This window comes from Colobus angolensis, unplaced genomic scaffold (genome assembly GCF_000951035.1).
Source record: "Colobus angolensis palliatus isolate OR3802 unplaced genomic scaffold, Cang.pa_1.0 Scaffold86, whole genome shotgun sequence".
NCBI lineage: Eukaryota > Metazoa > Chordata > Mammalia > Primates > Cercopithecidae > Colobus > Colobus angolensis.
Genome location: NW_012122487.1, coordinates 1,054,005 through 1,081,790, shown reverse-complemented (window position 1 = coordinate 1,081,790; position 27,786 = coordinate 1,054,005). Strand labels below are relative to the sequence as shown.

General features: G+C 42.9%; 1 protein-coding gene across 1 annotated transcript in view; it reads left to right on the top strand.

The window, feature by feature from the left end:
- Positions 1–27,786, top strand: part of MTAP (methylthioadenosine phosphorylase) — a 52,603-nt gene continuing 24,817 nt past the window's right edge. Inside the window, exons 1-5 of the mRNA XM_011930330.1 lie at positions 1–53; positions 11,470–11,556; positions 12,750–12,808; positions 14,064–14,231; positions 26,931–27,033. Of these exons, the coding sequence (XP_011785720.1) occupies positions 14,086–14,231; positions 26,931–27,033 (249 nt within the window). The 5' untranslated portion in view covers positions 1–53; positions 11,470–11,556; positions 12,750–12,808; positions 14,064–14,085. The remainder of the gene's footprint in view (positions 54–11,469; positions 11,557–12,749; positions 12,809–14,063; positions 14,232–26,930; positions 27,034–27,786) is intronic.

Sequence of the window (27,786 nt, the reverse complement as noted above, 5' to 3'; positions counted from 1 at the left end):
CGGGGAGGGACTGGGGCTCGGCACTCGGGACTCGCTTGCCGCTCGAGGAGAGGGTACGCTTGCGAATGATCCCCTCCCCAATACACACACACTCACACACCACCTTTTGGCTCATCTGCACCCGCTGCCCGTAGGGCGTAGGCACCCCTTTAGAGAGAGGTGTCGTGGATGGGAGAGGCTGCGCCCAGGCCGCCACCATTCTTGAGCACCACTCTTCTCCCGAGAAAGACACCCGGCTGGAGCCAGCAGGTGTCCGGGCGCCTGCGCTTCTGTGACCATCTCCTAGTGCCTTGCAGGACTCCAGCTTCCGCTCTCTGAGTCTGCTTGCTGCCTGCGGCCCACGTGGGAGAACTGCTTACTTGCTCTTTTGCATGCTTCCGGCTTCTTCTTCCTCCGAACGTAGGCCTCCGTGCTGAAGTTTTCCCCAGCAGCGCAATGCTGTAGGGGTTCTGAGACTTTCTTCGAAAAGGAGTACAGGCGTCCCTTTTTAGGGCTGCACCGTTTGGAGGCGTCTGGCTTCAAACTGCTTTGTTTTGCAGCCTTGCAAGTTAGAGTTCGATTTCCTTGTGCCCTAGGCCCTGAGAGGTCCTGATATAAGGGATCATTGTGCGGTGGGAAGCTTTGTGCTGAAGAGGGCACAAGTTCTGAGAGTAGCAGCTGGCTTCCCTGGGGTTTTAAACACTTCTCTCCTGGTTAGTATTCCAAGAGAGAATTACAGCACATAAAGAAAAATCGATGCTAAAACTTAAGACCTCTTCTAGGGAGTTTATTACTGGCTAAGAACGCAGTTAACTTGTTTGATTTTTAGACATTTTTGACCTATGGGATAGGAAGGTCTGCGATCTTCTCCAGAGCATCTCGATACCCTACACTCTACTGCAGTTTTCCCGGGAGAAGGCGAATCTGCGGTCAGTGTGTAATCAGCCAGATTAGTTTATCAAGCCCTTGCAGGTTTAAATGAGCCACTTAGAATGAGAGGAATGGTGAAAGTTGTTGCATCCAGACTTACATATGAAACTTATTTTGTCATTTTGAAAAGAATCTTGCATCCAGCAAATATTTATAGAAAGCCTCGCCCCTGCCTTCATGGTTTGGCGGAAACAAGGCAGAAATGGTTTCCATGAAACTCGTGTGAAGTATGTGACTTCTCTTGGGTGCTCATCTGTAAACTGAGAATTTCACTGCAGAATTTGCTGGGAGAGCTAGAATTAAATTGTCTATGTTGCACATGGTTGAAGCTTATTAAGTGGTAGTGCTTATAAGTGGGGGAACTGAGATTAATTTTGAATGACCTTTTCCCCAACAATCATTAAGTTATTGTGTTAGGTATCATTAGGCCACAACATTTCACCTTACCCTTGCAGGAATACACTTCGAATGCCATTAAAAACAGAGAGATGGTGTTTAAAACAGTCTTACTTTAATCTGATTAGCATTCTCCCTGCCACACGGTTTCCCTTCAAATTAATGCAGTGCATTTAAGTGCAGAATGGGCAGTGTGATTCTCAGAGACCTGATGTAAATATTGAATAATGTGTATTTTTGATCTTGGCAAGCTTCTGGATATAAAATTAAGAGATACATATGGTGCTAAGACTGCCTGCTGATTTCTCTTTCAGTTTAAAACAGATGACAGCTTTGCTGTTGAGATTCCATGATGCCAGCACCATATTCCCCAGACTTCTAAGGCAACATTCTGTATAGAAAATGTGAGGTGCCAGTGTCCAGAGCAAAATAGGTTAAAAAAAACCACATCCTATTCCCAAATTATAGAATAATGGGACTGGAAAATGTTCTTTCAAGACCATCCGTATAACCACACAGATCCCTTTTGCGGGTGTAAAGTTGAGGCCCGGAAAGGTCAGCTAAGGTGTCCAGAATTACACAGCTGGACCTAGATAAGGACACAGTTGGGCCTAGAGCCTGGCATTCCACCAACTAGATGTGAGGCATTTCTGAAATCTGAAGTGTGGTCTCTCTGCCCTGTTTTCTTGTGACTTAATGCACAATTAAAATGAGCACTTGATAGAATGTCCATCTTGAAGAGGGAGGCAGAGTGCGAGCAGAAAGCAGGCTGTCTCCAGAGCCTGCTGGACACCACCCAGGTAGAGGTGTAGGAGGCACATGTGTGTCTGAGCCCCATTGGTGTTGCTGGCAGGTCCTTGAGAGGTGGCTGGATTTAAATACAGTAACGTGTAACACATTCAGCCCAGTTCTAGGTACTCCTTTAATGTCAGCCCCAGTACCTCTCTTTTTAAAATAGAGATAGGAACAGGGAATGGATCTTAAATTCATTCTCAATTTAAGAGGTGCAGTTAACTCATGCAAGTGAAAGATTCCACTGAGTTTTGGATTGGCAGTATAATATTTGGCGTATCTTTCAAATCCAGCCATCTACTGGTGGAATCCTAATCAAAAATATTTATTGAATGCCTGCCAGACACTGGGGATGCATCTTTGAGTAAGCAAGGCCTTTATTTTCTTCAAGTTTATATTCTAGTCAGGGTGGAAAACCAACTGACATGAAAGTGAAACAGCAATAAGATTCCACTGGCTGCGGGGTGTCAGAAAAGACTCCTAGGGAGGTGGATTTTAAGCTGTGCAGTAGTCTGCCTCCAAAATCTCTATGTTGAAACCTAATCGCCAGTGTGATGGTATTAGAAGATAGGGCCTTTGGGCATGATTGGGTCATAAAGGTGGAGCCCTCGTGAATGGAATCAGTGCCCTAGAGAGCTGCCTTATTCCCTCCACTAAGTGAGAGGACACCATCTATGAGCCAAAACGTGGGCCTTCCCCAGACACTGAATCTGCTGTGACCTTAGACTTGCTAAGCCTCCAGACTGTGAGAAATTTCTGCTGTTTATAAGCCACCCAGTCCTAAGATACCTTGTTATAGCAGCCTGAATGGACTTAAACAAGCTGATAGTGAAAATAAGGATAAAGATCCAAGTGAAGACCTGAGGAGAGAGATGGGGGTAGGAGAGCAAAAACTAAAGTGTCGCAGAAGTGAGCTGAGTGTAGTAGGAATGGAAATCACGGATGCACAGTGAGAATTGGGTGGATGCAGCTCATAAGGCCATCCTTATAGACCATGATCAAGAGTTTTGATTTTAAATGTTTTGGAAACTGTGGAAGAGCAGCAGGTGGCGTTTGATTTACATTTTAAAATGATTACCCTGGCTGTTGTGTACAGAATAGCCAGTGGGCAGGGGAAGAGCTAAGAGATCAGGCCAGAAGTCTTGGTGTTGGTGCTGAAGTCTAGGGTGGGAGCCATGGAGATGGTGAGGAATAATGAGATTGGGGATAGAATTTGCAGGTAAGATGTGGGGAGTGCGGGAAGAAGAACAGGATGATTTCTGCTTTTGACCTGGAAAATCAAAAAGATGGTGATACTGGTGGGTCATTTCAAAGTGGGCGATAAGGGGCCATGAGTGACTCCTTGGAGCCAAGGAGGGTAAGTGTAGGATTCCTTCCTCCCAGATACTGCTGGTTAGGGGGCCAGAGGCTGAGATGCTCAGGGGCCTCTTTACTGTAGGAGCAGAGTGGGTGGCAGGTTGAGGGAGGGAGAAAGCCACCTGGAGTGAGAGTAATTGAAACAGTCTTTTTTGTGGTTCACTGCAGTGAGAAGTGGTCCAGGCAGGAAGTGAGGCTATTACTTGGGGGGTAGCCATGGAGAGAGGCAGCAGGAGCCAGAGGCTATGGGATTAACATCGCCATTGTCTGAGAGGACCTCAGGGAGACATTGTCCTTCAGCATCAGCCAAGGGCAGGTAGTATTCCTGAGAGAGGGCCAAACTAGTCTTTGGCACCCAAATAGAGGGCATTCTGGAGGGCTCCAGCAGTGTAGCATGACTCCCCTGGGCAGCCTCCCAGCTTTCACTCTGGGAAATTAAAAATAAGACTTGGCCAGGTGCAGCGGCTCATGCGTGTAATCCCAACATTTTGGGAGGCCCAGATGGGCAGATCACCTGAGCTCAGAAGTTCGGGACCAGCCTGGGCAACATGGTGAAACCCCATCTGTACCAAAAATACAAAAATTAACTCGGCACAGTGCTGCACACCTGTAATCCCAGCTACTCAGGAGGCCAAGGTGGGCGAATCACTCGAGCCCAGAAGGCAGAGGTTGCAGTGAGCAGGGATTGCACCGTTGCACTCCAGCCTGGGCGACAAGAGTAAGATCCTGCCTCAAAATAATAATAATAATAATAACAACAACAACTTGTTAATCATGGTTGCTGTGACAGGGAGGGGATATGGTCCCACTGTGGGTTGGTAGTGAGCTATAAACATAATGATATTAAGGGAGACGGACAAGTCATGGTTTGTAGACTGTGGAACATGGGCCTTTACACTCTCCGCTTGGCTGTCTCGAGTGTGGCCTACAAGGGCCTTCAGCCTGAAAGTCCTTGTGTGGCCATCTAAAACAGGACAACCCGCAGGCCCCAGTTGAAAATCAAATGACCAACGAGCCTTCATTTTTTTGCCTAGGGACACAAGGGCATTTTGGGCAGGACAATTACTTCTTTTGTAGGACTGTCTCAAGCATTGTGAGACATGGAGTGCAACCCTTAACCCCCTCCGCAGAAATGCCATTAGCACTCCCCATAGTCATGACAACAGCCAGAAATAGCCCTGTTTCCAGACACCCCCAGGAGAGCTGTTTGACATTTAGTTGAGGACCCTAAGGCAAAATCACAAAAAGACTACCTGCTGAAGAGAGGTAGGAGCAGCCAGGTTTTGTACTGCTCAGCAGAGTAAAAGGAGGAAATAGGGCTTTTTTTGTTGCTTTGAGGAAGTTTATTTTGATTTTTTATTTTTGCCAGGAGTGGTAGGGTATACAGAAACAGTGCCTGATATTAATACATTATTTCACTTTATTCTCTTGATAATTGTATGGATTAAGTAAAAATCTTACCCCTATAGGTGCAGTTGAGGAAGCAGTTAAGGAAAATGTTTGTATGCAGTGGATCCTGGATCCTTACCTGTGGTTGTTGTCATGGCATTCCAGTCTGTGCCTCAAAAGCATCTAAAGCAGTGGTTCTCAAAGTGTGTCATGCATTCATATCACCTGGTCATTTGCTAGAAATGCAAGTTCATAGGCCCCACCCCAGTCCCAGTGAATCTGAAACTCTGGGGCTGGGGCCCAGCAATCTAGGTTTTGACAAGCCTTAAGATATTCAGATGTCCACTGAAGTTTGACAGCCACTGACCTAGAGAGCTTTGGAAAGGGTGACCATCTGCACTTTTAACAAGCTCTTCCCTTAGTGTAATAGTTTCCTGTTGCTGCTGTAACAATTTTCACACATGGAGTGGCTTAAGACAACACAAATGAGGCTAAGCGCGGTGGCTCATGCCTGTAATCATAGCACTTTGGGAGGCTGAGGTGGGTAGGTCCCTTGAGCTAAGGAGTTCAAGACCAGCCTGGGCAGTATGGTGAAACCCCATCTCTGCAAAAAATACAAGAAAACATCATGTCCTCTTTTCTCTCCCTCTGCTTCTATCATTATATCACTTTCTTCCTCATTTGACCTTCTTACCTCCTTGTGATTTCATTTAGGTCTCACCCAGATAATCTAGTATAATCTCCCCATCTCAAGATCCTGGATTTAATCATATTTGAGGCAGGTTCTGGGAATTAGGATGTAGCTAGGATCTCTTTGGGGCAGGGGTATTATTCAGCTTACCACACTCAGCCCACGTTTTAGAAATTTATGGTCTAGGCCCTAGAGCAGGTTGCTTAGTTCTGAGGGCACTTTAGAACCACCTGCAGAGCTTTAAAAACAAACTACGCCTTGCCCAACTAATCAGAATCCCTGGGGCCTGGGCTTTGGTATTGAAAGCAGGAGAGGGGGAATGTCCTAGTATCCAGCAGCTGGCTCAGGAGGGTGGGTGGGTCCTGCTGTTGTTCCACAAGCATAGGAGATCTCTAACAAATACAGTATGCGTTAGGGAAAATCCTCCTCTGAAAATATCTGGCCATTTCAGCAGGTGAAGTGTGTCTTTAAGAGGGTGTCTGCCCTTTAGCCTGGTATCTGTACTTTATAAGGGGCGTTTGGTCAAATAAAAACCATGGATGTTTTGAGCCCTTGGGTTGTCCAAGCTTATCCGACTAAAATATAGAGTCACTGTATTAGTTCGCTAGGACTGCTGTAACAAAGCACTACAGACTGGGTAGCTTATGCAACAGAAGCATTATCTCCTCACAGCTCTGGAGGTTAGAAGTCCAAGGTCAAGGTGAGATCAAGGTGGATTTCTTGTAAGGTCAGTCTCCTTGGCTTGTAGATGGCAGTGTTCTCCATTTGTCTTCACAGGGTCTTCCGTCTGTATGTGTTTATATCTCAATCTCTTATAAGGACAAGAGTTTTCTTAGTCTGTTTTCTGTTGCTATAACAGAATACCTGAGACAGGATAATTTATAAAGAAAAGAGGTTTATTTAAAAGAAATGAAAGGGAGACCAGGGAGACAGGAAAAGGAAACACGAAAAAGAGAGAGACAAACTTGGCTTCATAACAACCCACTCTTACTGGAACTAATCCAACTCAATGAGAACAAGAACACCCTCCCCTGGGACTGCATTAATCCCTCAATGGGGGTGGATTATTACCACGGCTCATAACTCAAACTCCTCTTAAAGGTACTACCTCCCAGCATCACTGTATTTGGGGAACAAGCCTCAACATGAGTTTTGAAGATGACCACATTCAAACCATAGCATGAGCTATACTGTATTAGGGCCCATCCCAGTGACCTCATTTGAGCTGAATTATGTCTTTAAAAACTGCAAATATAGTCACATTCTGAGGTACTGAGAGTTGGAACTTCAACATATGAACTTAGGGGAGACACAGTTCCATCCATAACCACTACCTACAAGGGTGGCCTACAGAGGGGGGTGTCTTTTCTGAGATGAAGCCCCCAGCTATCCCTGTGGACCCTATTGCAGGTTTTTAACAGTCCTCCCAGCCAGAGACAGTTGGTTGCTCCCTCCCATACAGCTAGGCTTCCAGGATTTTGCAAGGCCCTGACAGGCCTCAAAGCCATGTCAGCCTAATAATGAGGGCTTCTGTCTGCTGTGCTTGCCAAAATTGTTATGGCAACCAGATCTGAAGGACTGCAATGCTCAGATCGGGCTGTGCCAGCTCCCGCTCTGGCTTGCTTACCTCATCATGAGCTTGAGGCACTCAGAGGCAGCCCATCTCCCTGGCATGAGCTGGTCTCAAATGCTTGGGGTATTTTGAGAATGCCATTATAGAGTGCTGGGTTCCTTACGGCAGTGCGCCCAGGCCTCAAAGTGATGGTGAATGGTTTCTGGGACAAAGAAGGGTTGGTAAAATCTCTTGTAGCCAGGTACTAGTGGAAATAGACACAGAGTAGGGGCTAGTATGCACCCTTTCCACATTGCTGGAAGTAACCGTTCTGAGCAGGTGAGCTGGTATTTGGATAAATGCTTTCACAGTCTTAGAGAAGTCAGACCCTTGGATTGATTTGCTCTTGAACAAAAATTTTTTCTTCACTATGAAAATGCTTTCTTTGAGGTGTCTTTAGAACACGTGATGTCAAGACACAAAGAATAGCAAGTGCACATACAGTAAGACATGGCTGTCATAGAACAGATTGTGTGTGAATAAAGGATTCACATCACTTCCACCCTTCACACAGTAACAGAAGGCTTTAGGCCACCTACCTCTTCCTTGGCCCACTCAAAGTCTTCTTCCTTCTCATCCGTGGCCTCCTGCTACTGCTGGTATTCAGACACCAGGTCATTCATGTTGCTCTCAGCCTCAGTGAATTCCATCTCGTCCATGCCCTCGCCCGTGTACCAGTGCAGAAAAGCTTTGCACCGAAACACACCTGTGAACTGCTCTGAGATGGACTTGATCAGTTCCTAAATAGCAGTGTTGTTGCCAGTGAAGGTGGCGGACATCTTTAGCCCCCAGGGTGGGAAGTCCATACAGCTGTTTTTATATCTTGGGGGATCCAACCAACAAAGTAGCTGCTGTTCATGTTTTGGGCATTAAGCATTTGCCTGTCCACCTCCTTCATGGACATGTGACCCCTGAACATGGCAGCCGCCATTAGGTAGCAGCCATGGCAGAGGTTGCAGGCAGCCATCATGTTCTTGGCATCAAACATCTGCCAGGTGGGCTCATGCACCATCAGGGCCTGGTACTGCTGGTTGTCCCGACTGGTCAGCAGGGCGAAACCAGACATGAAGTGCAGGTGGGGGAATAGGACCCTCTTCACGGCCAGCTTCTGCAAGTCAGCATTGAGTTGGCCAGGGAAGTGCAGACAGATGGTGACCCCACTCATGGTTGCAGACACCAGGTGGTTCAAGTCACTGTAGGCAGGTGTGGGCAGCTTTAGGGTTCTGAAGCAGATGTCATAAAGAGCTTTATTATCAATGCAGAAAGTCTAGTTTTGAGAAGTTTGGTTTGATGGTCAGTCAGTGGAAAAGTGTGGCATGAGCCACTAGCTTTTAAAATCTGTCAAGGACCTTGATTGACTCCCTATTTCAGAACTCTATCTTGTGTAATAAAGAAGTCCTGGCTGGGCAGAAATTCCATCTCAGGTCTTGAACACATTTCTTACACAGTCTAGAATTAACTGAACTGGGGACTGACGCTTCCGGCCCAGGAGGCCTGGCAGGGTCTTGTCATTGTTTCCTGAGCGTGGATGAAGTCATTGAGAGTTTTCCTCCCCTCTGAGATGATTCACTCAGATACCTGGAGTCACTGTTTCTGTGCTTGTTCTGTGACCTTCGTCATGAACTTGACCTCTCTGAGCATGTTGCCTCATAACATGGAGACCAAAAAAACTTTTCTAATAAGGTGTAATGTTATGAAGGACTCCAGGGGATATTGGGAGAGGGCAGATCATAGTGGTTAAGCTTGAAAGACCTGGATTTCTATCCCAGCTTTGCTCCTTATGATTTGCTCTTGAATGTTTTTAATTTTTATGCTTCTCTTTCTTCGTTTGTAAAACGGGTAACATTCTATAGGGCCTATCTTATGGTCGTGATGATGAAATAAGGTAAGACCACTGAAGCGCTTAGCACAGTGCCTGTAACATGTAAGTCCACAGACACAGTTACTTTATTACTAAGGCAGTATTGAGTTGACACAAACTTAGAGACTCAAGGGAATGTGGATAGAATTGGGCCATCAGTGCTTGGGTACTTCATCCCAGTTGTACTTTGCTGTGGAGCCAGCAGGTGGCGACATTGGCCACATCTTGACCCTGCTGGCCTCCATCTTAGAGGTCCAGTTTCCTGGGATGGCGGGACTCAGTTGCTTCGCTTGTCCCTGTATCCCTCGCACAGTGTAGGTTTCGATAAACAACTGGACCTAGTTAAGTGACTGGATGGGCTTGCCAGCAGATCATTCCAGAGCAGTAGCCACTCTTGCTTTCATGTCCAGGGCTACTACATGTTCCTTGCTGAGGGCTGAGTTGCCAGCTACCTAGTGCAGAGTCATTATGCAGTCAGGTGATGCAGACTGAAGCCTGGGGCTGCTGGGAGTGAGCTCAGGGGCTCTGAATTTCAGCAGGACACCTGGTTAGCATTTCTCAACAACTGCTACAATGCTGGGCAAGTTCACGTAAACTCAGAGGGTGGCTCCAAACAAAGCCCAACTTGATTTGTGTATTTGATCCCGACCATCCAGTGTTGAATCAAGAATCTGAGATGCCATGGCTCAGGGAACACCCAGAAACAGCCAGGTCAAAGTGGTGATGAGTTAAAAAGCTAGTAGCTGAATCCCAGGGAGTTGGCTGAGAGTAATTTCAGAGTCAGCAGTTCATAACTGTATCCCAGGTGAGGACATGGGCTGGATGGTTTCTTAGCCTCCTCATGACCTGTGGTGCTTCAGAGGTCCACGGAATGAAGGATAAGTTGGAGAAGCCGGGCTAAGGAAGGGTTAGGATTTCCTAAAACAGTATGAATTTTTGTTGTTTTCTATTGAAGTGCCGTTATTTAAATGTATTGACTTAAGTGAACACTTCTGTTGATTTGAAAGCTATAATACTGGTTACCCTTTAACAATAATGTGAAGTTCATTGACATAAAGTATGTTAACCTGCTGTGGTTTTAATAATATACCTCCACAAGATGGCGCCAACATCAAAACCTGGCTTTGCCACTTAAGGAAATTGTGGTGGACAGTCACAAATTATGTAACCATGCCATGGGAAACAGGCACAGTTCTTCAGTAAAAACTTCACTAAATTGTCCTTATTTTCTTGTTTGTTTTTTGTTGTTGCCTTTGTTTTTTGTTTTTTGTTTTTTTCAGGAAACTGAGGCAGAAAGGTAACCATTTTTTTACGTGTTGATAGGACTCAACTTGTGTAACTTGACCTGAAAATTATTTAATTCAGATGTTCACTGAATTCTTAACTCTGGAATTTTTTCTTGAGGCCTAATTTATTTTATTTAGTTACCCAGGTGACAATAGATTTAAAGCTTTTCATTGAAAAACAACAATGCTCAGGTCACTTCGCATTAATTAGGTTTCTAATAAAGTTAGCCTGGCACTATTTACTTTGTCCTTTAGGAAGTACCAGCCCAAGGAAATTTCCCTAATGATTTGTTACTTAATTTTTAGTTTTAACAGTTTAGTTAATATTTATTTTTGTAATTGTTCTTGTTTCTGTTTCTTAATCATCAAATTAGATCAACTCTCAGGTTTCTTTAACTCAGACAAGGACTTTCAAGATAATCTCTGAAAAATGCAATACAATTCATGAACTTAAAAAAATCTTATAACTACCTTTTGAATTACTTATTTATGTTTACATAATTTACTGAGTAGTATACATGAGTATCCTATATGTATATCTACAATATGTAAATACGAATTTGCATACATATATGAATGATTGTTTTCATAAATGTATATGCGGGTAACTTTTCTTGCTATTTCAGTCTCCTCTGTCAGCATTCTCTCCTAGCTCTGTGATTCTAATGGCGTAGGAAAGATAATCTCTAATTTCTTTATCAAATAGAACAGTGAGGAGAAATCACTACCAAATGGAATATCTAATATTTTATATCCCAGCAGTCTTCTGGACATTCTTTACTCTGTAGTCCATTTGACAGAGAAACAAAATTGATTAGAAGGTACTTTCCACTACCATATTTGCCTACTTTTAGGTTTGATTTTCTAACTTGAGTTGGTTAAAGTACCTGTCTGTGCTGACTTGTAATTCAGACAGTCAGAAGTAAATGTGATGTAGTCCAAAAAGGTACCCTACATTTTGGTTATTTCTAGAATATAGAAGGCCTTCAAATATTTGTTGATTTTTATAGAAGGCTTTGAAATATTTGTTGATTGTTGTTCAGTAATTTTCGGATTTCAAAAAAATAGGGCTTGGCAGGAATGGAGAAGAGCATATGAATAAATGAATTTGCTTAGAATTTTATTTCTAATAAAAATCACCAAATACAATAATCTTCTCTGTCTTTTTCTCTCTTAGATTGGAATAATTGGTGGAACAGGCCTGGATGATCCAGAAATTTTAGAAGGAAGAACTGAAAAATACGTGGATACTCCATTTGGCAAGGTTAATATATCCAATTAGTGGAGACATGTTAGTTTTTTCATTTCTCCTTGCTGGCTTGATTTTTAAATTAAAAAAAAATATTGCTTTTGTTTTGGCAGCCCAGGGCTGTCTGCTCACAGCAGAGAGGGCCAGAAGTTCTGCTGTTGGGTTCAATCAGCTGAGAAGGTGTCTGACGGATGCCTCAGACTTTGATGTTTTGAGAAAATGGCTACTGGATATGTACCTCACTTCTCTAATTCTGTTGCTGGAAATCGATACTCATTTCAGACCACAGACTCATTCCAGACTGTACTTTCAAATCTACATTCAAATCACCTTCTAATATGGGGCCAATAGGTCACACCACACTAATTAGGGGACAGGCTGATGACTAATAGGATGAATTATGATTATGAAGTGGCATTTGAGTGAAAAGAACTGTTTTGGGGAATGAGAACATACCTCATGTTAGTTGAATGCATAACTGAGCTAGAAATAAAACGTTCCTCCTTATATAGGAGAGGTTGCTTGTTCTTCAATCCCGTGTCACGTAGCCTATGTATGCCAGGGTGAGGGTGTCTGCATTCTCCTAATTCCATATTGCTACGTCCTCTGGTCCTTCTGTAAGATCTGTCTATCTGGCTGTCCCAACCAAACCCTCCTTTTCAGCTAAATTCTTAGGTTGACCTTGTATGCTCCCAGTCCTGCAGTCATCTTGGTTCATTTTCTTAAACCCCTTGGTTCTAAGGGTCTTTCCAGCCTTTGTTACCTCAAGTCATTTCCAGGATCATCTTAGACCTGGTTAACACAAGCAGACATTTCCAGTACTGAGTTGTTAGTGTCATGACAGTGACTTCTTATCCTTTCTGCCTTTCACCCTCATACCTGTTCTTGAACCTGCCCAATAACCTTGACACATCTAAGTTTGACCAGTCTACCATGATAGTCCCCTGGGGTACTCATTACGAATAGATCTGACTAAATAGTACCTACACAGGTACTCATGGTAACCTTGAGTCCTGTGAATCTATGCTTGCAGAGGGATCAATAAGTGATTGATTAAATGATTATATTGATAATCAGATCTTGCCTCTTCTCTAAGTTGTATCCTCAGACTCTTCAGATTCCATGAGTACTGTTGTGGTTGAACAATTTTAATTTACATACCTGTTTTTAAATCGCTGAATTAATTGACATTTTTTCATTGCATGCAGCCATCCGATGCCCTAATTTTGGGGAAGATAAAAAATGTTGATTGCGTCCTTCTTGCAAGGTATGGTATTTTAAGCTTTTTGGATAATTTAAACTACTAAAGGATAATTTAAACTTAAATTCTGGAAAGAGTAAAGATACAGGTATGAGTTTTTATATGTTGACAGAATCAGAACATCTTAGTAACCTTTATTTACAATGTTTCATTTTTGGTTAAGTTATATTGATTTAGGAGATCAAAGATCTAGATCTCATGCCCTTGCTCCTTAGATTGGGAAAGTAGATCAGATGACTAAAATCAAAGCTCTGGTTTTAGTTCTAGATGCAAGAAGAAATGTTTTGTTCATTTTTTCCCCTTTCTTATAAAGATAAAGAAAAGCAATCCATCATTAATGACCTCTTGCTAGTGGTAGTTGTATGTCTGTGGAGGGTGGGCTTAGGGCTTCTGAAGTGGGTTACTTGTGTCTGTGCTGTTGTTTCCTTAAGGAGGCTGGTGCTGCTCCGTATTACAGAGGAGGCCAAGTCATTTTTATCCCATTATTAGAAATTGGTCAAGATATATGTATGAGTTCTCTATTGTTGTGCAACAAATTACCCCAAATTTAGCAGCTTAAAAGAGCACACATGATCTCCTGGTTCCTGTTGGTCAGAAGTCTGGCACAGCTTAGCAGGTCCTCTGCTTGTGGTTGCACAAGGCCCCACAAGGCATATTCAAGGGCTGAGTTCCCGTCTGGAGCTTGAGGTCCTTGTTCAAGCTCATGTGGTTGTAGGAGAGTTCACTTCCTAGAAGTTACAGGACGGAGGCCTTTGGCTCCTGGAGACGGTTCACATTCTGTCATGTGGCCTGCTCCACAGGCTGTTCACTTGGCAGCAGCTTGCTTCTTACTCTTAGGGTATGGCAAAGGTGCTAGAAGTCACCTCCATGGCTAGGCTGTACCTTGCAAGCATGCAGGAGGCCAGTAGGAGAATCTCACGTGCATGCTTGCAAGGTAGAGCCTAACCATGGGAGTGACTTATAGCACATTTGCCATTTTCTAATGGCTGGATGCAAGTCCCAGGTTCACTGACACTTTATACAGAGCATGACAGTGGGGACCACACTAGACTCTGTCTGCCAGTCTACATTTTTGAAACAGAAGTGGCTTCTCAGAATCCAGGGAACCTAAATTTTAGTTATAGTTGGTCACTGGAGTGGGTTCTAGGAGACCCCCTGTGTTAGTCTGTGGTCATTGCTAGAGAATCACTTAATTTCTTCTAGACTCTAAGAGAAAACGGTGGTGTGCTCATCACGGGTTGACGATTTCTTCTGTCCTTAGGCATGGAAGGCAGCACACCATCATGCCTTCAAAGGTCAACTACCAGGCGAACATCTGGGCTTTGAAGGAAGAGGGCTGTACACATGTCATAGTGACCACAGCTTGTGGCTCCTTGAGGGAGGAGATTCAGCCCGGTGATATTGTCATTATTGATCAATTCATTGACAGGTAAGCAGTCATACAAAATGCTTTAGGCTATTGTAGCTTGTAGCTGGTCATTTCCAGCTCAAATGGACGATGTTTGGGAACCAGCAGGGAAACTGGGAGGGCAGGGCCACAGACTTGCTTGCCCTTTTTTTTCTTTTCTTTTCTTTTTTTTTTTTGGTGGGGGGACAGAGCCTCACTCATCACCCAGGCTGGAGTGCAATGGCATGAACTCGGCTCACTGCAACCTCCGCCTCCCAGGTTCAAGCAATTCCTCTGTCTTAGCCTCCTGAGTAGCTGGGACTACAGGCGCATGCCATAATGCCCAGCTAATTTTTGTGTTTTTAGTAGAGATGGAGTTTCACCATATTGGTCAGGATGGTCTTGAACTCCTGACCTCAGGAAATCACTCACCTCGACCTCCCAAAGTGCAAAGTGCTGGGATTACAGGCGTGAGCCACCACACCCAGCCTGCTTTAAGCTTTTCATTGTGAGTTTTTGCTTTTGAATTTTAATTGACAAATGATAAATGTATATGTGAGGTATAACATTATGTTTTGATACATGTATACACTGCACAGTGATTAGCAAAGCTAATTAACGTATTACCCCACATATCATCTTTGGTGCTGAGAACATTTGATTTTTACTTTAACAATTTTGAAATACATAATACGTTGTCATTAGCTATAATCACCCTGCAGTGTAATCTCAAAAACTTATTCCTCCTGTCTAACTGAAATTTTGTGCTTTGATCAACATCTCCCAAAACCCCAGCCCCTGGTAACCTTTCTACTCTTTATTTCCATGAGTTTGACTTAGTTGGATTCCACATGTAGATGAGATCATGCAGTAGTTGTCTTTCTGTGAATGGTTTATTTCACTTAACATAATGTACTGCAGGTTCACCCATGTTGTGGCAATTGACAGAATTGCCTTCTCTTTTTAGGCTGAATGGTATTCTGTTGTGTATGTAGACCACCTTTTCTTTATCTGTTCATCTGTTGTTGGACATTTATGTTGCTTCTGTGTCTTGGTTATTGTGAATAATGCTGCAGGGACCATAGAAGGGCTGATGTCTTTCTTGACGTAAAATTTCATTTCCTTATACACCCTGAGATGGGATTGTTGGATCATGTGGTAGTTGGTGTTTTTAGTTTTTTGGGGAATTTTAGTAATGGCTGTATTTATATTCCTACCAGCAGTATACAAAGGTTCTGTTTTTGTCACATCCTCATCAACACTTACTATGTTTTGTCTTTTCGATAAAGGCCATTTGTGGCCTGGCACAGTGGTTCACGCCTGTAATCCTAGCACTTCGAGAGGTTGAAGCAAGAGGATTGCTTGAGCCCAGGAGTTTGAGACCAGCTTGGGCAACATAGTGGGACCTTGTCTCTATAAAAAATAAAACAAAAATTAGCCAGGTGTGTTGGTGTACACCTGTTGTCCCAGCTACTTAGGAGACTGAGGTGGGAGGATCGCTTGAGCCTGGGAGGTCAAGGCTAGAATGATTCATGAATGCACCACTGCACTCCAGCCTGGGTGACAGCAAAAAAAGCCATTCAAACAGGTGTGAGGTGACACCTTATTGTGGTTTTTATTTGCATTTTTCTAATGACTAGTGATGTCGAGCATTTTTCATACAGCTGTTGTCCATTTATGTGTCTTCTTTTGAGGAATGTCTATTCAAGTCCTTTGCCTACTTTTTTAATCAGGTTGTGTTTGGAACTTTCCTTCAGTTAGTTTCCTTATGTGGTGCCAAAAAGGTTGGGGGCCGCTGTACTAGGATCACCCCCTCCCCTATTCCTGGTAGAAATAATTGCCTCTCAGAATGCTCTGGATGAAGACAGGAGCCTCCTGGGCTGGATGGAGAGTGGGGAGTAGCACAGAGTTAAATCATTTGGGGATCCTTCCACAGTCCCCCATCCAATCACCTTGCCTACCACCTCAGTCCATGCTGCTCCTCCCATCAGTTATCTCTGAGCTTACGGCACTCACAGCCCTCTCCTAGAGCTTCTGCTATGGGAGAGAGGGTTGTCCAGTCCAGGCCACTGTGTCTTCTGCCTTTCAGGGATTCATTATAATTTCTGGTCCATCAGAAGCATTCTTGGTTGTTTCCTGACGGAATGAAACTGTTTTGAAATTGCCCATCCCATTGGTCAGAAATGGTTGAATATCAGCAGTTTCATGTGGTTCAATCTAATGAATAATGGGTTTAGACTAAAATGGTTACATGTCTCTCACCCTGAGTTATGTCCTTATCATGTATTTATACCTGACACTATATATTTATGACCTGTTTCCCTCTAGAATATAAGCCATGTGAGATCAAAGGCCCTGTCTGCCCTGTTTGCACCATATCACCAACGCCCACAGTTGCTGGCCCATCTTTGCTCTGTCAGTATTTTTTGAGGGCTTGAACATAGTCATTTGAGTAGAGGGATAGGCTGGAGTTTGTGTTTTGGATACATCTTGATTAAAATCTCAATGGCTGTCAACGTCCATGTGTTTGGAGGTAATAGTTTAAGAAAATGATTATAATATGATTGCTAAGTAGAGCAGAATACAAAACTCCATATTCAGGATGATCCAGATTTATGAAGTATTACAGATGATACTGTAAAGTCCGAATTGGGCACTGAGCCTTGGGTTAATTTGTTAGTTAAATGGTATAACTATACGCTGTTGCATTTCCCAGATCTTTTACTCACATACTGGCTCTTTCAAGAAAGCAGTTGGGTCAGAAGATGGAGACTAGAAAGAGAACAGGTATTGCCATCAGATCTGGTTTCATTCTATCTTAGCGCATCTTAGCCAGGTAACCTTAAGATCTTCTAGTATTTTTCTGTTTATGAGACATATGGATAACTTGCCTTCTTAATGTTTCCTTGGAAGTTCAAAGTCTCTAACAAGTGCCTTTTGTGGGATCTTGCATGTGTTAACCTTCTGAATAACTGAGTGCCATTATTGAGAGTGTGGGTGGACTGGCTGGAGGGTCCACTAGTTGATACTACTTTACAACAGCAGGAGAAAAGAATCTGTTAAAAGAAGGATCCCTGGTAGGGTGCGGTGGCTCATGCCTGTAATCCCAACATTTTGGGGAGGCTGAGGCAGGCAGATCACCAGAGGTCAGGAGTTCATCAACATGGTGAAACGCCGTGTTTACTAAAAATACAAAAAAAATTAGCCAGGTGTGGTGGTGAGCACCTGTAATCCCAGCTACTCGGGAACCTGAGGCAGGAGAATCGCTTGAACCTGGGAGGCAGAGGTTACAGTGAGCCGAGATTACTCCATTGCACTCCAGCCTAGGCAACAAGAGTGAAACTCCGTCTCAAAAAAAAAGAAGGATCCCTAAGAAAATATAATTTAGCATGAAATCTCAATTTTTACATTGATTACTTATTTGCAGTGATAACGTTTTGAATATATTAGGTTAGACAAGATTTTAAAGTTAATTTTACCTGTTTCTCTTTTACTTTTTCAGTGACCACTAGAAATTTTTAAATTACCTAGGTGGCTAACATCATATTGCTGTTGGATGCATCTTTTAAGTGCTACTGCCTTTGATTGAGCTGAGTGGGTTCCAGTTAACCAGGCTTGAGCACGTATATGATTCATTATGTGTTTGAACATCTTATAGCAGAAGAAAATCAGAACTTTTTGCCTTGTGGGTAATGCCCTCTATGTGTTTTACTGATAGCACATTTCTTAGTAAACTGAATCTTGGTGTGTTGAGACAGGCATCGCCAACCTCCGCTTGCTGATGGCATCAGATACAGATAGCTACAGGCTGTGCCATTTTTAGCCTGGGGTTTCCCAGAGTCATACCCACAGCCTCAACTTGTTTAACAGAATTGTAACATCCTGTAAAGCCACCCGGTGGATTATAGATTCCAGGGCAGCTGGGGCAGGAGCATTGAATCAGGAGGTTTCATCTTGACTCTGTTTGGCCCTGGGCAAATCACTTTACCCACTGCATGTTGGTTCTTTCTTCCACATGGAGGGCTGAATTGTACCATCTCTCTCTTTCTCTCTCTCTCACTCGTGTGTGTGTGTGTGTGTGTGTGTGTGTGTGTGTGTTTTGTTTTTTTTTTTGTTGGTTTTTGTTGGTTTTTTTTGAGACAGTCCCACTCTGTCGTCCAGGCTAGACTGCAGTGATGCAATCTCAGCTTACTGCAACCTCGCCTCCTGAGTTCAAGCAATTCTCGTGCCTCAACCTCCTGAGTAGCTGGGATTACAGGTATACACCACCATGCCTGGCTAATTTTTGTACTTCTAGTAGGGATGGGGTCTCACCCTGTTGGCTAAGCTGGTCTTGCACTCCTGGCCTCAAGTGATCCACTCATCTTGGCCTCCCAAAGTGCTGGGGTTACAATTGTGAGCCACTGTGCCTGGCCCAGGCTCCTTTTCCCTACACTGCCCTTGTATTCTCTCCAGGGACTTACCTAGAAACACACATTGGCCTATTGCCATAACTTTGTCAGCACGTTGTCTCAGAAAAAAAAAAAAAATCCTCATCCTAAAGTGTGCTTCAAAGGCTATCAAGATTGTTTAATAATATGGCTATTCTTATTTTATAGATGGCCAAGCTAAAGCACATCACTTTCTTTTCCTTCAGTGCCAGCATGGGCAGGGCAGGGGGACCAACCTCAGACTTGAGAAAGACATGTGGCTGGTTTTTAGGGTTGTTTTTAGAAACATTAGATTTCTGCTTTAATGACGAAATGTACTCTTGAAGGACTCTGACAATGCTGGAAGCTCTTTTAAGAAAAACGTCATTCTTTTCTGAAAATTTTTTTTCTTCTCTTTCTCATGCTACATTACAGCTGATGAAGTTAAAAAGCCTGGGCATGAGAAAAGGGGAACTCTGGGTGTGACTGTCCTGGAAAGAGAGATAGAGAGTGCAGTGGGCTCAAGTATGTTTGCGTATGTGCAGTCAGTCTTTGTGTCTTTCTCATTCGAGGAAATTCCATAGCAATTAAAGTGAAAATAATAATATTTCATTTGTGAGTAGAGCATCCATAGAAAGCAACATATATCTTGCTCTAGAACTTAAATTCCAAAAGAATGGGTTATATTTTTCATTTTCCCATTTTTGTTGCACAGGGACGAGTTTCCTAATGCTTCCTTGCCATAGGCCCTGGCCTCTGTGTGCAGTGTTCTTCCCAAAACAAAAATTAAAAATAGGAAAATCAGAATCTCTACCAAGAACTTTGTCTAGCAGGTTTGTCTGCAGTAGGTTTCTTCAGTGCCTATGCCTCCTGCTGGATTGTGTTTGATGAATCCATTTCTTTTAACTTGTACAAGGTCCCCATTGTTAGAGCCAGAAGTCATTTGGCCACTGAGGGTAAAAGATGGTTAGGAGTGGGATTTGTTCCACTTCTTTGCAGCGATTAAACAGTCTATTTGAACTGGGGAAAGTATTTGACCTTTGGTCTGTCCTGAAAGAAAGTCATCAGGCTATTTATACCTTAAAAGGCTCTCATAAGATATGTACTCCAAGATTCATAATTTTGAAACTTTTCTCCTGTGGTACACACCCTTGTATGTATGCACACCTGGCTCTCACTGAGTCACTTAGGGGAAACTGAAGCAAGATGTTCTGTTTATGGGGGAAAAAAGACCTCATAAAAGAGTCAAAGTAAATGAGACTTAGAGAAATTTAGAAGCATGACTATGCATCACCGGGCCTTTGCTTAGTTTTTATTCATCAGCCATGGAGAAGAAAGGCATGACTCTTTCCTGCCTCCTGCGCCCACCCGACTTCTAAAGCTCAACTTCGTTGATGCATTATAAAGTGGTGCACAGGATTGGTTTGTAATGAGATTTTTGCCATTGGAGCAAAGCAAGGCTGTTTCCCTGCCAGCTGCTTTATTCAAATCATGAGGCATTTTGTTGTTTCCTCCTGTACTTGTGGTACATGGGCCCTCCATTTTCTAGCCCAGTTCTTGTGAGATACCTCTACACAATCATTTGTATGTGTGGGAGAACTAATGATATGGCCTTTCTTTCACCCCCAACTACTAACTGTCCGTGCCATTAAAGATACATGGGCAGGGGATTCCAGCAATTTCTACACTTGCTCTTCTTTCTCTTTACCATTAATCCTGATGATTGTAGGAAATCAGTACACCATATTTATTATGCAAATCTAAGAAAAACAAGATCTGTTGAAAAGATGCCCACGTTGTATTTTTTTGTTGTTTTTTTAGATAGGATCTTGCCCAGGGTAGAGTGCAGTGGCCTGATCAAGGCTCACTGCAGCCTCGACCTCCTGGGCTTAAGCAATCCACACACCTCAGCTACTCTAGTAGCTAGGATTACAGGAATTTGCCACTATGCTTGGCTAATTTATTTTATTTTATTTTATTTTATTTTTTTAGGAGATGGGGCTCTCACTATGTTTGCCAGGCTGGTTTCAAACTCCTGGCCTCAAGCAATCTTCCTGCTTTGGCCTCCCTAAAGTGCTGGGATTATAGGCATGAGCCACTACACCCAGCTACATATTTTTTAAAAAAGGATCAGATGAGTAGGACTTGCTCAACTGCTGTCACTGTCAGAAGTATCTCAAGATGAAACTTGCAAACATATCAGTAAGGAGAAGGATGAGATTTCTTTTTTAATAGTCTTCTTTATCAGGAATGTTTTGCAGACATTGATTTTTTTTTTTTTTACAATGAGAAAAATATGACCAAAAACTGAATATTAAAGGAAGTACAGTGTGATTCTTGGTGCTAGGTAGTTTCCGTAAAATGTGGCTAATAACATATTGGCCTGTTGTGCCCAAGGCCTGTGTTTGGGTTCTACCTTCTCAAAGAATGCAGTGAAAGAATCCCAGCTTAGAAGTGAGGACATCCCGAATTCTTTCCTGGCTGTGCTGTGAAATTCGTTTGTCACTTAGTGTCCTCATCTGCTAAATGAGAGTGTTGAATTGATTCCTAAAAGTTCTGGTATCCTCCCCTCTTCAGACGATTTCTTCAACTTATTTTCTTGCTAAAACTGGGAGGAGTTCAACTTCGCTTTTGTCACGCATTCTTACTCATCAGGAAAGCCCCGCTGTAAACACAGTGCTGAGGGATCAGTTATGTCAGTCTTGTTTCCTTCTCCCAGGGACCAGCCCCGCCTTGGGCTTCCCCTAGAACTTTATGTCATAGCATAAAGCTCTGGTCCCTGAGGTTGGGAGTATGCTCTAATGTCAAGTATTTTGTCATTCTCTTTCTGCCTCTTGATGACTAGAAAGTGTTTTATGGTAAAGAGTTACACAAGAAGCCTTTATTTAGCTCTTTGTCTCATTCCTGTCAACAGCTATTTTTAACCCTTACTGTTCTTACTGCTTCCTCCTCATTTCCCTCACTCTTTAGCTGAGAATGTCGCCTCCACCTTTATAGAGAAGACAGAAACTTAAGCATGAACTCATCATCTTCCTTCACCTTCCCTTTCCCCGGTTACTTGCGTCCCCATTCTTTGCCATCCTCTTGTCTGTAGCTGTCCTTGAAGTGGTGTCCACTATTTCCCTGGATGAGGTTCATTCTTACGTTCTATTCCATAACCTAGTTGTGTTATTAACTTCCCATAATATATCCTGTTATTAAAAATCCTACACTACCAATTTTTGAGTTCCTATTAGGTGTCACAATCAGTTAATCCCACTTATGGCGTACAGCAGTCATTCCAGTTTATAGTTGAGGAAACTTAGGCCCTTCCTATGTTTCTGACACTGCTTATTATCATAGCTCCAGAAGACATCTTCTGTCTACCTTATCCTGCCCTTTTACAAAAAGTGAGAAAACTGAGGCCCAAAGAGATTGTTGTCACCACCTGTGTTGAGTGAGGATTTTTATTTTTGTGCTACTGTTTAGCATGATCTCATGAAACATAATAGAAAGTAAGGAAAAACTTAACCTGTTTATTAAGCAGCCTTGCTTGACTAGGATATAAACATCCATTGGTTTTCCTCCTTTTTTATGCCACCATCAGCACTCAGGGGGCACTGTTGATATCAGAACAGTGGGAGGATCTTAATGGTATTGGTCCAAATTCACAAGTTTTCACTTCTCTTTTTTTGAGACAAGATCTCACTCTGTCGCACACACTAGAGTACAGTGGCGCTACAGCTCACTGCAGCCTCTCGACCTCCCAGGCTCAGGTGATCTTGCCACCTCAGGCCCCCAAGTACTGGGACTACAAGTGTGTGACACCACTCCCAGCTCATTTTTCGTATGTTTTTGTAGAGACAGGGTTTCACTATGTTGCCTGGGCTGGTCCTGAACGTCTAAACTCAAAGGCTGCAACCACCTTGGCCCCCTATAGTGCTGGGATTACGTGTGTGAGCCTCACTTACTTCTGGTTATTAAGACAGAATTTTTCCACTTCTTAGTCTGATGTTGTTTCTGTCCGAATTTTTTCTCATGACTGCCTATTCAGGCTGCTGTTTGATTCTTGGGATATATTTTAAATGATGGGTAGATTCATTTCCCCTAAACCATCCTCCTTATGAGCAGCCGTTATTCTGCTCTGCCAGTAAATTAATTGACTCATGATTCTGCATGTTGGGGCTTGTTGTGGATACAGACCATATTCTGAAACGTCCTCAGAGGTCGATGATTGTGTTTGCCTCTGCCAGGGGATGGGTGTTTACCCTCAGCTTGTTTGCAACACCACATTTCCTCAAAGGAAACGTATTAACCAACGGCTATCTTCAAGCCAATGTGAGAGTCTTGATTGAAGAAACAACCTACCGGTCAATCTATGTCTAGCCTTTTCTCCCTCTCTTTGAAAGTGCCAGTGTTCTCTCTTTGACTGTCTTGAACTCATTTTTCTTGCCAGCACACATCATTTTGTCTCCTTTACTTTTCCATAGGCAGTTTTTTTTTTATTTGTCGGCTAACTTCTTATCACATAACCCTGCTTGAGCAATTTGTTGGATATCCTTGACTTGAGGCCCATCAACATGTCATACTTTGGGATTGGCAGAAGAAATGTTCGGAAGCATATTTTCCGTAAATGATAGTGACAAGTGCCAAGCACTTGCTTCATGTGGTCTCATTCGGTTCTCACAGGGACTTTATAAGGTAAGTGGGATTGCGTCCATTTAAGGAAACTGATACAACTGCGGTGCAGAGAGACGAGAGTGACTTTCCCAGAGGCACACAGCTAGTGAGTAGTAAAGCCAGTGGATAAGTCAGTCCCTGAAATCCATGTTTTCCAGTAGGATCCCAAGCTAATTGGGAGATAAAAATTAGTCCCTTTGCCTAGCTAGAGGGGTTTACTGGTTAAAGCAAGAGTAAGAAGCAGACCTTACCTTTTAGTTTTGTAAATTAGGAGTGTATCATGGGTCTCACTGAAACTAAAAAAATTGTCAGCAGGGCTGCATTCTTTTCTAGAGGCTTAGGGGAGAATCCCTTTCCCTGCCCTTTGCCACTCACATTCCTTAGCTTACGGCCCTCATCCATCTTCAGAGCCAGCAATGGCAGTGGAGTCCTCACCTGTCATCATGCTGACATTGATTCTTCTGCCTCCGTCTTCCACATGTGAGGACTCATGTGAAGACATGCCACACACCTAGTTAATCCAGAATAACCTTTCTATTCTAAAGTCAGCTTGTTAGCAACCTTAATTCCATTTGCTCTCTTAGTTCCCCTTTGCCATCTAAAGTAATATACTCATAAGTTCTAAGGGTTAGCATGTGGACATCTTTGGAGGGGCCATTATTTGAAATCTAAAATGGAGATGTTATTGCATCATAATCTATTGGGAGGTAGCCACTGGAGGTTTTTGCAGCCTTGTTTTTATATTTAAGCAAGGGTGTAAATGTGTGTCTTAGTCTGTTCAGGTTGATATAACGGAATACCATAGACTGGGTAGCTTCTAAACAACAGAAATTTCTCACAGTCCTGGAGGCTGGGAAGTTGCCAGCAGATTTGGTGTCTGGTGAGGACCCTCTTTCTCACAGATGGCACCTTCTCATTGTGTCCTTACATGGTGGTAGAAGGACGACCTAGCTCTCTGGGGTCTCTTTTATAAGGGGTCTGATCCCAATCATGAGAGCTGCCAAATCACCTCCAAAAGGCTCCATCTCCTAATACCATCACATCTTGGAAATTTGGATTTCAGCATAGGAATTTTGGGAGGACACAAAACTTCAGACCATAGCAATAGGGATGTTGCTAATACCTCATGAAGAAAGAACTTGAAGAAACTCAGTAATTTGCCGAAGACCACACAAAAATTCATTTGAATCCAGGGACGAAACTGTGTTTCCTGTGTTTTCTCCATGTCACTCAGAAAATTCAGCATGAGGGAGAAATATGATTCTTAATATAGAAGAGCTGTTTTGGCTGGAACTTGGAAGTGAACAGGCAGGCTTAATTGGGCAACAGTCCCCATTTTGTGAGGTGTGACTGGCAGACTTATTCCAGGCTTCTTGCTAAGTTGTAAAACTTCTGATTTCTCTGATAGAGACCTTCAGAAGGAAGGCTGGTGCTATTAAAGTTATACACATTTCATTCTAGAATTTCTTTTGAGGGCATCATCCACTCCCCTCAGCTGTGATTGTAAACCCCCTTGCTCTTGGTCAGAATTTCATTCAGCATTAACAATGACACATTCTGTTATGCTGTGCAGGTGTGTTGCTGTTTATAGGAATTTAAGTTTAGATCATTAAACGTTTCAATACTGAATGTATTGACAGTTAAGTTGATGACGCAGAAAACTGCAAATAGGTGGGCAAACTATAAAAGGTGTTTCTCATCTCCACCTTCCCTTCTAGTATCTTGATAGTATAGCCCCAAAATGGTTTTAAGGACTTGCTTCTTCCCCAGAGCTACCCTCTTTGCTTGCACCTTACAAGGTTGAGTGTTGCGAGGCTCCATCTGGTGCTGACTCCAATTCTGTCTCTAGCCCAGACCCACACTTGTGAGCTGCTATGGGTTATCTGGACATCTTGGTTGACTTAATCTTCCTAACATCCTTGTAAATAGGTGGATGAATACTGTGTTTTACAATTGGAAACTGAAGACTCAAAAAGATATGGCAGTTTGGTTTAAGTCCACATAGCTAGTAGTTAGGGAGCTTTGTTGAGAAAGAAAAATGCATGAGAGGAAATTAAGACTGTGTTAATAATTATCAGGTGCATATTAACGTTGCATGAAGTTTAACATAATTACATGTTATTCTTAAGGTTAAAAAGTTCAAAACAAAGGCGGGGGTTCCAAGGCAAGTGGGTGGGGATAGACAGGAGATGGACAGAGGTAGATGAGATGCGGGTGTTACGGTGTGGAAGTCAGTTGGAGTATAGCCACTGGAGGCTTTTGTGGCCCTGTTTTCATGTCATAGTTATAAGTGGGGATGTTGCTAATGCTTGACTCATCAAAGGCTGAAACAAAGCCAGAGCTGAAGTTGAGTACGTGGCACTGTTTTATTGGTTAATCTTTCAAAAAGAGAAAAGCCTCTGTTTATACAGGCTGAAACAGTCATTTGACCTGTTCTTCAACTCCATCTGGAATTGCTTTGGGGTTAACTTAGCATTTCCCCTAAAGCACATATGACAGAGGGTTGGGAGGAGCTCGGATGGGGTTTTCATTCCTCCAGAGCACTGAAGCCTTATTTCTGAGTGAGGTGGCCTTGGTGCCAGCTAATGCCACTGTTTAGTGTGTGATGGACTAGAAGTAACCGGTTAATTTTGGCCAGTAGACATGCCAGCTGTTTAAACGGAACCAGCAAAACTATTTCTCAGTGCTGCCTCCCACCCCTGGAAGAGGACATCATGTTATCTACCTGCCCCTGTTGGCTTCCCTTGACCCATCTTTCCCATGCTGTCCCCTCCTCCCTGTGTTACTCATCAGTTCAAATTTAGAATAATTGAATGCAGAGAAAGTGGCTTGTTCTGAAAACTTCTGACAAGAAATTTCCAGGTGACTTGGTGCTAGATTAATTTTAGCCTCTCTTATGGATTCGAAACTGTTTTGTTATAGGACTTGAACTAAGACACTTTAGAATTAATTACAGCTGGGAAAAAGAGCAATCTAAATGAGGCAGCAAACAAAGATTCCTAAATATGGAGCAAGACAAGTGGCTGTTTATTTCAGTGGGTCACTGGCATGAAAAAGTGTAGTTGACGTTACAGGCAGGAATTACTCTTAGAGACATGGGAATTAAATGCAAGGTAAGTACTTGTTTGGACCCTGAAACTAACAAAGGAACTGTTTAAAAACAAATTTTTTTTAAGACATTGGGGAAATTTGCATCTGCTCTGAGTCAAAGCCTGGGATTTGTGTCTGTGAAAAAGCTAATAGAGGAAGCAAGTTGGACAAAATTTAAGAAATTGTTGAATCTGGGTGATATGTTTATGGTGTTAACTATATGATTTTCCACATCTGTGATGATGAAACATTTTCGTTTTGACTTCTTAAGTGTTTTACCTGGCCTTTGTGAGCCCACAGTTGAGTTGCACCTGCAATCCAAAGTGGTTACCCCATCACAGCTGCCAGACCGCAGACACTTTAATTCTTGTTGTGCGGTGCGTTGCTGCCAGCCCAGAGCCAAAAAAGCTGAATACCACCCTGAAGCTTTTGTAAACGATTGTCTTCAGCTTATCCAGAGGAATTGAGTCTGGAGTAAAGACAAAAATATTGACCTAGATAAAGTTGACTCACCAGCCCTTGGAGGATGGAAAGATGGCCTTAAAATAAAACAAACAAAAACCTTTTTTGCTTTATTTTGTAGGACCACTATGAGACCTCAGTCCTTCTATGATGGAAGTCATTCTTGTGCCAGAGGAGTGTGCCATATTCCAATGGCTGAGCCGTTTTGCCCCAAAACGAGAGAGGTGTGTAGTCTTTCTGCAAGGTGTACCAGAATAAATCATATGGGCTTGGAGTGGCATCTGGCATTTGGTTAATTGGCAGAGCAGGTGGCCCCATACCCTCACTCAAGTTTGCTTTTTATTATGCAAAGTTTTATGAAGAGTTATTTCCTGTTGCTCATAATGCCTCTGTTACTCTCATTTTAAGCTAAACCACTCAAAGTTGCAACCTACTTTTTTAATAAGTTTTGATTTTGCTGTCTGGATAAGTTTTAAATGATTTAACATAGAATATCACACTACTCAAGAGTATGCAGTCTGGAGCCAGATTACTTGGGATCAAACCTCTGCTCTTCAACAAAGTAGCTGTGTCCAAGAGGACAAATTATTTGACATCTGTGGGTTTCAGTTATCTTCTAAAATGAAGATAATTATAGCATGTACCTTATAAGACTGTGTGAGGGATGAGAGAGTTAATACTTAATGAAGTCTCTGAACCATGCCTGTCAGTTGTGGAACATCCAATGGCTGGTAACTGCTTTTATGAATTAAATTACTATTATTAACCTTCTAAAAATGGTCAGATTGGCAGCTGTTGCCTTTGACCTGAGTTTGGTCGTTACTGCCCAGCCTTCTGTCTACCATTATAGCCAAATCAGAACTATGGGGACAGCCCCACAGGGGCCAGTGGTGGTATAAGGTGTGGAATCATAGTTTTAGTTCCCAAGGAACAAAAATGGCTACTATGACTAAGAAGTCTGTGGCTTGGTCCACATG